This window comes from Lupinus angustifolius, chromosome LG17 (genome assembly GCF_001865875.1).
Source record: "Lupinus angustifolius cultivar Tanjil chromosome LG17, LupAngTanjil_v1.0, whole genome shotgun sequence".
NCBI classification, from domain to species: Eukaryota; Viridiplantae; Streptophyta; class Magnoliopsida; order Fabales; family Fabaceae; genus Lupinus; species Lupinus angustifolius.
Window position 1 is genome coordinate 14,242,760 of NC_032025.1, and position 12,983 is coordinate 14,255,742.

General features: G+C 32.1%; 1 protein-coding gene across 1 annotated transcript; it reads right to left on the minus strand.

Moving 5' to 3' along the window:
• Positions 3,011–4,585, minus strand: LOC109330713 (AT-hook motif nuclear-localized protein 23-like). The gene has a single exon (XM_019564991.1). The coding sequence runs from the start codon at positions 4,254–4,256 to the stop codon at positions 3,393–3,395; it is 864 nt and encodes a 287-aa protein (XP_019420536.1). The 5' UTR covers positions 4,257–4,585; the 3' UTR covers positions 3,011–3,392.

Sequence of the window (12,983 nt, forward strand, 5' to 3'; positions counted from 1 at the left end):
AATAATTCCAACTGAAGAATGGATTACATGAAACTCGTCTTCAAATCGATGTTATTAGCATCAGAGTGTATGGCCCGACCGGTTTAATTATTTAATGGACTTGCTGACATCCCTGGTTCATACTCTTAACGAAGTTAGGTGTTGGATTGCTTTAATTCAGGTAAATTTCAGTCTAATAAGTTAAATTGGGTTAATCCAAAATAACAAGAAGCTAATGATGATTCACTTGAAATAAAATAAAATATGGAAAGACTCTCATTTGTTGTTCTACTTCATCACAATCTAAAAGATGGGGAGACCATTCCAATATTTTTTGGTGTATCTCTCATCTTATGGATAAAAACTTAATTTATTTCAGGGTGTATGATATTCCTCTTAATAAGTGTCACTTCTAAAAATTGAACTTTTACCTAAGGCCTAATATGATGCCACGATGTTATACTAAAATCTTACACTACCAGATGATATCCTATTAATATTTTATTTTAATATAATTATACATAATTAATTAATTATATGTTTTTATATATATTAATTATATATAATATCATCAGATAATCAATAAACTAATTCAACCTCTTATAAGAATGGTTTGATATACAACTCATATTTCATAACTTCTTTTTGTTGAAATGACCACATGCATATACATTTGTGACAAACTAATGGAAGTATATTCTTGATAAAAAAGAGAATAAAATGCAATTCTAAAAGAATAATGAAGAGCCACGACAACTTTTTAATCAAAACCTCGGACAACTTAACTATTACGCTAAGCACTTCATTAGAAACCTAAGCACTTATCATAAAGACATAAACCATGTTTAAGTGGGGAATAATTAAAAGTCAGTGACACATCTTTTCAACATAGTTAAATGCTGGCCGCGCCGGAAACCTAAGTAACCTATAACCGATCCTACACATATTTTTCAATTGCTCTACATAGATAAAGATCATTTATTTTGTGCGTCCAATAATTAACCCCATAAGCTACTAAAAATGCAAGAGGTCATGGCTCATGACTTGAATCATACGTGCGAAATTGTTGATTAACTTATAGGACTAATTTAAAGCATAAATAACTTAAAAGCCTGTAATTCTAAAATCATATGCAACATCTAGAATGACCAAATTGTTGTTAACACTTTATTCCAACTACAACAGTGGAAAACACCCATAATTAATGTGGGCTAGAATCCTCTCCAATACTAAAAAAAGTAATACAAAAAAAAATGATATGACAATTTTATTCATCCATATAACAATGAAATAACAATTTTATTATTGAAAAAAAAAACTTCTCTCTCCAATAATCCTAGAGATGTTCTTTGTTCAACAGGTAAGGATACTTTCCAGCTTATACTGTTTTTAATGCACCATTGTTTACTTGAGCTTAAGAATCCTCACAGATACCATACCAATATACTTGTTATATTAAAGTTTGGAAGGTGATTACAATGTGATGAAGTGGAAATAGACTCAGTAATACAGATAGAACAAGTGCATTAAACCAATTATACTACTTATGGAAGATTATATATATTATTGTTAATTAACAATTCTCTTCCATAAATGATGGGAACTATACCATTTCTAGATTTAATTATAGTAAGGCAAATAAATCGACCAAATAAGATAGTTGGTGTTTCAATAAGTTAAGTGCAATGTTATATATTATCTCCCATGCATTATAGTCACTTCCTTTCCCAATTGTTCAACCGAAACCTAAAGACAGCAAATATTTTGTTGTGATGGAGTGCAAACCTCAAAATTCATTCCCCATAGAGGGCATGACTCATTTTTTAAACCAGTTCAAACATTTTATCAAAAGATTAGTACTGGTAGCAGGAAAAACTGAATCTTCATTGATAAGTGGATCGGATCTAATGATTTTATATGTACTATTGCTGAAGCCATAAAAATTAAAAGAATCCAGTTACTAATACGTACTTAAGTTGGCTAACGATGGAAAATGAAACCCATTTTGATTTCCACATACAGCCTCAAACAAAGTGAATTAAGCAATTGAGAAAAAATATATATACAGACAATATAAGAGTTTTTACAATGTTAGTATCTCATCTGTCATTTATATTCAATGATTATTAACTTTTAAATATAAGTAATATAGTGAATAGTAGATAATATATTATCTATGTATAAATCTATCTTTATACTGACAAATTCATATATATATATATATATATATATATATATATATATAATTACATAGATATTATGACACTATTAAGCATGATGCATAACATTTAGACAAATTCATGACTGCTTGACATGCATGATTTAGGAAAGTTTGTCAAGACAACTTTAGTTCATTCCATGCTAAATATTTGAGGAGTATAGTATAGACCTATAAATAATGAAGGAGCTTAGCCTAAAGATCTAATCAAGCAAGACTGTGGTAAGTACATGATTATTAAGCATAATCAGCTATAAAATCTTCCAGTGAATGAATGAAAACCATTTGCTCTTGTTATATGAATCTAATTCTCACATATCTATTGTTGTATACTAATCTATAAAATTGGTGAGGTAAAGGACCACCCACTTTTATTTCTTTTAATCAAAATCCCTAGTATTATATGCATATATATTATACAGACATAATACCTAATACACACTACTTAATCATTTGTGACTTTGTGAGACCAGCGAGTGAGTTGAGGGAAATATAAAAGTTCGGAAAACTAACCTATGTGCTTGTTGATCATAGAATCTATTAACGCCGTAAAGGACCACCCACCCCTTTTTATATGCATAAATTCATACACATATATACCTAACACAAATAGTATTTATTGTAACCTTAGGGAGGAAGTTGTACTAGAGGAAATAAAAAAACCTGGGAAATATAGGATGTAGCATATGGTTGCTTTAGCGACTTGTGAGTTATATATATATTGCTTCTGTTCTTGCCTCCTTTTGAAACAAGTAGCTAGTGAAAATGTTAATTTAAAAGCTGAATCCTTAAAAGCATATGACCAGGATTAAATAGAAGAAATACTTAACCAATATACTAATTACTAGTAATAGAGTGTTAGTTACATATAATAATGGACAAGGTAAACCCCAATGACATGATCACACTAGCTAACTAAAGATAAGAATTACATTACTGAAACTCACTACATAATCAACATCCAGGAACAATACAAGATTAGAAAAGAAAAGAAAAAGGTACAAGTAGAAGAAGCATAACATAATATATAGCCGTGAATTTTCTGACCTTAGAATAATTAATCACTAGCAATTGTTTGATGATGAATATCTTTAACTGTCCTCTCCATATATCTCCAACACTGACATTAGATTCACGAGTCAAGATCAGCAACCACCAAAAAGGACACTCCCTTGTAAAGTAAGGACACATACGCTCAAAATGGAGGACGTGGAGCTGAGTTTCCAGCCCAACCATTTACTGGCATCTGAACATTTTGCATATTCAACGGCAAATTGAAGAAAGGCAAACCAGAAGAAGGGTCTGGAAAAGGGTTATTTCCAACACCACCATCAGAACCCTGAGAAATAGGTGGCAGCATCTGAAGCTGTTGTTCATCCTCCTCCAACGGCAACCTTTCATAAGCCACGTTGGTAAATGATGCAGCAATTACTATCACCGGTCCTGCCGCCATCAGTTCCCCCACGACGCTTCCTCCCACCACCTGCCCTTGGCCTCCGGCGAGGTAGATGGTGAGACTAGTAGCACCTGGGGGAGCTGGAGGTGGAAGAAATGATCCCGAGAGGGACAATATCTCAAATCTTCCATGGAGTGTAACCACAGCTCCTGCAGCCGATGGCTGCCGGAGGCTTACATTAGTTACAGTGCCATTGCCACTGAGGATGCAGATCCCTCTTTGGCGACGGCGTGCATAGGTAGCGACGCAATCGAACACGTCTGCGCCGCTACTTACTTCAAGAATATGGGCCCTTAGTGTGTTGGCGCTTTCTCTTGTGATTATCACCGGTGGCTTTGCCTTGTTCTTGGAGCCTGGAGGTCGGCCTCGTGGACGGCGGCCGATGACATCTCCGCTGCCTGAGGCCGACCCTAGCTCTAGACCATGGCTCTTATCATCTTCTTCGGTGGAAAACGCATCTGCACCTGCACCACGATGGTGATGATTGTGATGGTCTTGTTCTTCGGAATCTTGGTGTTGATGTTGGTGATGGTGCAAGTTTTCTCTGTGAAGGTTTTGAGCATAGCGTGAAACAGTTCCTAAATCCAAACCAGCCATAGACATAGACACATAAAAGTAAAGAGAAAGATAAAGAAAGTTATAGAAAATTTTATATTATAAGAGAAGAAAACAGAAAACAAGGAAAATGGATTTATTATATATGGCTAGGTTTATTTTTTGGGTTTAAGAACAGTGTTTAAGTTTATTTAAAGGGAAGTGGTATATGTGAGCGTTATGATATAGAAAAATAAAAAAGAAGGGAAGTAAAATATGTAGACACAGAGAGAGAATGAGTAGGAGGTAGCTTGAGTTGTGATTAGGAGAAATTGATAAACAAAATGAAGTTGGATTTAATAAAGAGATAGAGGAGCGGCGATGGATGGAGTGCAGGGGAAGAAATAGAGAAAATAAATAAAGACGAAGACAAAGCATAAGACAAATTTAAAGACTTAACACCAATATTATTAATATCCTATATATTTAAATCTGTCAAGATAATGATAGGTCAAGATTATTTTTATTACTAGGGAGGAAAATGTAGAAAAAATTATATGATATAAGACTAACATCTTTGTAGTTTAATTAAATGTAATATGATGATACTTTTTTTCTTAAGAGGGAAAATTAAATGTAATATAATGATATAGCTTGCTTATCATTTATTATATATACATCACGTTTTCTTATTCTTTATTAAATGACAACTTTCAGTCTTATATATTTCTCTCGCACACATTAAAATATATGATCATTAATCATACATTTATCCACTTGAGTGTTATCACTTACTTTAAAATTTTCAAACTATCAAAGCCAAATGCACATGCAAATCCTCACCAAGACTTTGAGTTTTTATGTGAGATTATACATTTATAATGTACTAGGTTACATTCCTTTTACTTTCAAATTTCTTAGAGACAAGTTTAGCCAAAAGATTACTACTCTCGTATTTTATTTTTGCAAAAGGCTTGCTCAATTTCTTCAAGGAACATAGTTGCACTTTAACCATAAAATATAGAGCCCTAGAATACTTCTAGAATTGAGTGATTCATGATCATTAAATATAACCTCAAATCTGGAGTAGGAATGAGATTATCTATCTGAAATGTCATGTTTATCTTCATATAGCTAGATTCATCTCTATGGATTCTTTTACGACCTTAAGATTCTCACATTTAACATTTATATGCTATTAATGGTAGCACACATTGATCTAACATTACTGTTATTATCAAAGAAACAAACAAATATGATTAAATAACAACATCCTATCACAGGCCCATCGTGTGATATTAAGTGTAGTCTTTAAATAGAAAGTCGACTCATATATGTGATCAACTTATGTAGTAATTGAGATTGACTACCAAAAACCTAGCCTTCCTTCAAGACAATTGATTTTCTTTAGATCGATATGTTGTCTGCATTGATATAAGTATACAATAAGACCTTACCAAGTGAAAAGTTTTCAGAGGAGATTGCACTTTAGCAACTATACTTTTTTAACTAATCAAAGTAAGAAACAAGGCACCCAAAATTATAAGAGCAACTTAATTTTGTTATTCTATTAAATAATTACATTAACATGCAACCGTTAGCAAGAAGTCATATAGTGTATATGCAAGACATATGCAAATAATCTACACAATAAACCCAAGACCTGATACAAAACAAACATTAATTTCTAGTATTTAGAGCAAAATTTGTTTGTACGTAATATTCTTAATGTGATAATTAAATGTTGATAATTAGTTATGTTAAATATATCATTACAATATTTATAGTTGTCACATATATCATTACAATATTTTTAGAGTAATTATTTATTTTAGTCTCTCAAGTTTTTAAATGTTACTAACTTAGTCGCTAATAAATTTAAATTATTATTTTGATCCTCAATTTTGCAACGTAGAACCGCGTTAATTATTCTGTCTTCAACCATCAGTTGACTTTAACACAAGTTATCATGTGGTACGTTAAGTGCTGACGTGGCTACATGTGATGATTCCACAATAGAAAATTTTACTAACTTAATAAACAACGTTGTTTCGATTTTTGTTTTAAAAAAGTAAGACACATAACGATGCTGTTTTATGTCATCTTCTTCTCTCTTACCAGCTTCAAGAAAAAAACATCAAATTTAGTCTCACAACATTTATGTAAGTACCGTATTAGTGTATAGTGATAAAAACAAAATTTTGAACCCTAAAGTGTATTTCTTCATTTTAGATCTTCACCTCCTGTTGGACCAGACTGCAAAGCCTCTAACCACCGGGGAGTTCCATTGATACATGGGTATAGGTAGAGTGAAGAGTCACAAGTGAGACACCACGTCTTGAACCAAAACCTAAAGTGTATTTCTTCATTTTAGATCTTCACCTCCTGTTGGACCAGACTGTGAAGCCTCTAACCACCGGGGAGTTCCATTGATACATGGGTATGGGTAGAGTGAAGAGTCACAAGTGAGACACCACGTCTTGAACCAAAAGGCATTAGTTCCATGTGCATTTCCTTCTTATAAACTCTTTCAGTCCTTCCTACATATCCAATGTGGGACTTCACACTTGAATAAACCCAACAATCTCCCCCTCAAGTGTGGGTACCACACACTTTCCGGTCTGCTCCCCCTTGAGTCCACATGTCCCAGCCGAACCATCGGCTCTGATACCACTTTTTGGACCAGACTACGACCGGGGAGCCTCCAACCACCAGGGAGTTCCATTGATACATGGGTATGGGTAGAAGAGTGAAGAGTCACAAGTGAGACACCACGTCTTGAACCAAAACCTTAAGGCATTAGTTCCATGGGCCTTTCCTTCTTATAAACTCTTTCACTCCTCCCCGCATATCCAATGTGGGACTTCACACTTGAATAAACCCAACACCTCCGAATATTTCAATCTCATTACTTTCAGTCTCAAACCCTAACCAACTCAATACTTTATTCTCTTCTTAGATTTCAATTTCTAGAGCTTGTGTATTAAGGTCACATTTTGGAATTTCAACAAAGAATATGTTGACGACTAATGCACTACTTACTTCTATGGTATTGCTCCAAGTACAAGCTTCCTAATATTATGCCCAATAACCAAATCAACAATCCCTTTTTGGACTTGATCACCTTCAACTACGACAATGTAACCTGTAAAGAAATCACTTAATAACAACCATCAATAATAGGTTTCTTCCCACATATTGTATATTCTATAATGTAGAATTGCAGATAAACAAGGACATATCCACATTAAGATGATGATGATAACTATTGCGAAAATAATGCGGAAACATAAAATGAATATTGTGAAAATTTCTCATTGAATTTAAATGATACAAGAGAGTGTTGTTTATGTACAATGTCTTGTAAAGCAAGCAATGCAACTAATCTAACTAACTCTCTAACAAGTTAATAAACACATGTTGTAAAACAATTCAACATGTGTTAAATGTGTAAAATATGTAAAATGTGTCATGGTAGCTTTGTTCTTCAATAGTCCCCCTCAAGCTGGAGAGTAAATATTAATGACTCTAACTTGATAATTTGATTGGATAATAGTGTGATGAATCGGAATCTCGATCCTGATGTGATTGGATTTTCTCAACCACTTGATTATTTTCCTGGTCAAATCTTGACCATATTCTCATGGTTTTTCCATGATTTTACATTGTTGGAGGATTCTTTGAGTATGCAAAAGAACTCAAGAAAATGTATCACTTCTTGTTCTTTGGACAAGATTGATAGTGTGATGATTAGAGTGTGTATAATTGTTGTTTTTGTTGATCTTCTTGTTGTTATTGTTGTTGTTGATCTTGTTGTTGTTGTTGATCTTGTTGATCTTGTTGTTATTGTTGATCATGTTGTGGAGCACTATCTAATATCCATTTTAGCGCCAAACTCTTCCTCTGGGAGTTCTCTCAGCATGACACTAATACCTTGGAAAGTTTTATTCACTTCATATCAATAAACAATATTTGGAATGTTAATTGTAAAGATTGTAGGAAGAGTTCTTGTTGATCTTGTTGTTATTGTTGATCATGTTGTGAAGCACTATCTAATATCTATTTTAGCGCCAAACTCTTCCTCTGGGAGTTCTCTCAACATGACACTAATACCTTGGAAAGTTTTATTCACTTTATATCAATAAACAATATTTGGAATGTTAATTGTAAAGATTGTAGGAAGAGTTAGGACTCATCATATCATTCCACGATGATAAGCTAGACTTGATCTTATTCTGGGGTATGCGAAACTTGGGCTCTTCGGGTATAGTTGGATTCTTCACTAACCTCCTTGTTATAAAAGGTCTATAAAAAAATGGCATGGGTAGTGCTTTTGGAATGAGTTCCTTCCTCAATCTTTTTACTTCTTCCTCTTCTGCCTTTCTTCTTCTGTCATCTTCTCTTGTATCTTCTTTTCAAATTCGTCCTCTTTCAACTTACCCCTTTGCTCAGTTAGAAGTTTGAATGGTTTTTTTGGCTTGTAACTCTCATGTGCTTCTTCTTCCATCTTTGGTGAATATTGGAAGAAAAATATAATAATTATTATAGAGAATACGCAGCGGTAACCAAAGCCTTCAGGATGAAGGTTTTGATACTATATTGTGAAAATAATGCGGAAACATAAAATGAATATTGTGAAATTTTATCATTGAATTTAAATGATACAAGAGAGTGTTGTTTATATACAATGCTTTATAAAAGAAGCAATGCAACTAATATAACTAACTCTCTAACAAACTAATAAATACATGATGTAAAAGAATTCAACATGTGTTAAATATACAAAATATGTAAAATGTATAAAATGTGTCATGGTAGCTTTGTTCTCCAATAATAACATATAATTTATGTTTTACTTTTATTCTCAAGTACTTTTCAAGAGCTTCATGATTTGTTCTTTTTCCTCTCTTCTAAAAGCAATACCACACCCGGATTATCTTGGGATGCTTCCCTAATGATCAAGATATAAACTTTATGTTAATTAATTCATGGGATGGTAATTTCACAATAAGCATTATATACTATTGTTCTTTGGTATTAAAGTAGCCCATTGGTTGGGTAGGTTTCGAGAAAGAGGTCTTTTAAATATCCCATGAGTTGTGTCTCAGAGTATCTGGGTGAATACTTAAAATGGTACTCCTACACTCAAGTCAATAGATGAGAGAGATATGTGTATAGAGAACAGAATGCAAGAGTAATAGTGAGAGTTAGAGGTGTCAAAACGAACTACACAGATGGGTTCAGGCTAGCCTATATTGTGTTCAGACTAAATCGGATCGAGCTGAAAAGTCTGGATACAATTTATATATATCAAATTTTAGCCCAAACCCACCCTAAGCAGGTTTCACGTTGTGGGGTGCCGGCCTGAATAAACTAAAAAATATTTATTTAAATTTTAACATATTTAATCTATTTAATATATATATATAATATATTAATATATATATATATATATATATATATATATATGTATATATATCATTTGATACTCATGTATAACTTTGTTAACACACTTGTTATGCTCAATGCAACCAAACTTATAGATCTAATGCATCGTATTTGAGTTAAGACGTCATGTCAATTCCACACATATGATTTTTAACATAACTCATTTATTAAATTTCTCATTTCTATTGGACTATCACTCTCTACCACAATATAATTTGTAACTTCAGTTTAATATATAAACTTTTGGACACTATAAAAAATATTATATTTTGTATGCTCTTTATCAAGACTTTCATTATGAACGATTATATTTGATTTGGTTGTGTGTAGTTCTATACGGTAAACAATTATGTTATCTTTTGATTTTGTTGTAAATGTTATTTTCTTTATTATCACTACGTCAGAATAGCAAAACAACAACGCTTAAAATTGTCATTTAACAACGCTTTTGTTGCATTTTCTATGTGAGCGCAATAGTATATAAGGTTATATTCAACAACGTTTTTTTGAAGCGCTGTAGAAAGTAGACATTTAACAACGCTCACTGAAACAAACGATGTTAAATATCTACTTTCTAGATAAGACAACATCTCTCACATACATTCTATCAAACACATGACATGCATGTCCAACTCCACCACATTTACAGTAGATTTGTTAAATCACCAATGAACTCAGCTACATTCAACCTTAACGGATTTCAATTTTATAAAATAACATATGAGTAATGAGATCTTACGCAAATTGTTCATTCTTTCTCTTTCAATGTGCAAGTCCTTACAGAGTGTTCTTGTGTTCCTCATTGATCAATGCAAGCTGCAAATACAAATAAAAAGTGACATCACTAAACAAATTGCAAAATTCATGGAAAAAAAATTAGCAGCAGTTGAGAAAGAAAATTGACCATTGTACTCAAACCATGTGTTCTAAACTAGTGAACCATAGCAAAAAACCTATACCAACATAGCTGCATAACTTCACAACAAATAAAGATGACACTATTAGTGAAGAGAGAAATAAATTAGCTAAAATGTCTTATTCTAATTGAGTTGACTACCCCCACAATATTTTTACGAAATTGTATCAAACCTCATAATACTCTTGTTTCATTTCTTGTATCTCTGATTAGTCTAATATTCAATTTTGTCTGATAAACAAGTATATAATAAACCACAGTAATTTCACAGTATGAGTTGTTATTGAACTTTTAACCCCTAAAGATATACTGAATGCTGGGATGACAACCGTTAAAAAATGCTGAGGTGAAAAGATTAGTCAATGCACGATATGGTTTGGTTCATATTAATGATAACTTACAAAAATCTATCTAGTTTTAAAAAAGAAAGTGTCTATATAAGTGAACTTTATATAATTAGGTTATACAAAACTTAACCATGGATCACTCTGATGTGGCTAGAAAATCTCTGAATAGATTGCAGTTTTTGTTTATTGGACTTTTTCTAAAGTCAATTTAAGGAATACGATTAGATGCATATATAGAGCAAATTGGGTTGGTTGGATATCATAAAAAACAAATGTTCTATTAATTTATAAATGTTCATGGAGAACAAGCATGTATGATGTATGTATTAATTTAAAAGAAAAAACAAAATCCTTGGTCAAAACTTATTGAGTGGGGATAATCTTGATTTGAAAAAGATTAAAAAAATCAAGGTGAAGAAAATCAAATTAAATATTCCTTTAAAAATGTAAAAGAATGAAAAGAGTAGGAAATAAAAACTAACTTTTTGTTTTGATGTAGGACGGAATCAATAGAATAGACAAAAAAACTGCGACGGCTCTATTCATCATTTTCACAATATACGATTATAGTCTATACCTCTTCTTTTACGATATAAAACACTAAATATAAGATTTTATATATTTCTAGAATGATCAAAAGATCAAGAGTTCGATTTTTAGAAACGATATTTATTAGGAGAGAAACATTCACCCTAAAAATGATTAATTTTTTATCCATACGAGTAAAAGAATATTTTTTGTATTACCAAAAAATAAAAGACGAGCAATAATCAGATTTTAAAACAAACTTTTTCGTTTTCTTTTAAACTAACTTATTTTGTTTCTTTTCTAATCACATTTTTTGTTAGATAACAAAAATTATTGTTTTCCAATCCGAGGTTACACTAGCCGAGGAAGAGAGTAACTTAATTAATTAAATAATCAACGGTTCAGGAATTACATAATAAACGCAACCAGGAAGGTTCTTAGGCATTAAGTAGCCACATTCCCTAACCTGATTGTTACCAAAAGTCGAATCTGATTTGTGCATCTATTGGTTATCGTTGAAATGCAATATTCATAACATGGACTTTTTTATTTATATCTTATGTGATTAATTGTACAATTAGATTACATAAATTAGTCACTTTGTACTGAAAATGGCTGTAATGGAAATGGTCAAAGAAAAAAAAATGCTTTTTAAAGATGAAACCAACTTGCTTTAAATATTAGTGGAGCACTAACAATGTGATATATTAATTTACTTGTATTTAAATGTAATTTGATACTCTTAAAGTGCTACAAAACCTTTATATGGTTGGATCTGACACATGGTTAGTGCTATTTCTTTAGTGAGTAAATTAAGTAAATAAAGTATAATATATTCATTGTTGGTGATGGTCTTGACTAAATGTAATCATAGCTATGGAACATGCATATTTGGAATTCTCTGAGGACATCACTAAACATTAATATGTCTATCTAGCAATTATATATGTAAAAATAAACATTAATATGTGTACGAGGATTCCTTATTTTTACAATGTCTATTCTAATCCAGTCGAATCTATTTTGAGTACGAACCAGCTCTTCCTTCCTCTTTTTAATCATAACTTATATGGATAAAGAAATCTATGTGAGTGTAAAATTAATACTAAATACATACATGACAAAAGTTTTTCTATTTGAAAAAAGTTTGAGGGAATGATAATTTGAGGACCTGAAACTTTTTATGATAATATATTTAAGGGCCTGAACACTTTATAACAACCTTGACTTTAATAAAATATATTTCGTTGATAAAAATATTAGAAAGACAAAAATATATAATTTCATTAAACGCATGATACCGTAAGGACAAATTGTATTAGCGATGTTGGAGAAATTCCTTCTCCATCTGAAATCCATAGAGTGAATGCGGAAGTCCTTATGACCATGGCTTTGTTCCCACAACCGAATGTGTATGCCCATACATACACCCAAATGGAACATCCATGGTCCAGACCGAAGAAACCCCAAATGAGTTCATGGTGAAGAAGAAGAACATACCTTGTTGAGCCATTTCCGGGATCTCGAAGGTATGAGGGTGCGATGATCTTCCAGATG

What these genes read in the sequence shown, in the direction of transcription:
- LOC109330713 (XM_019564991.1), bottom strand. Translation starts at nt 4,256, where the DNA reads ATGTCTATGGCTGGTTTGGATTTAGGAACTGTTTCACGCTATGCTCAA.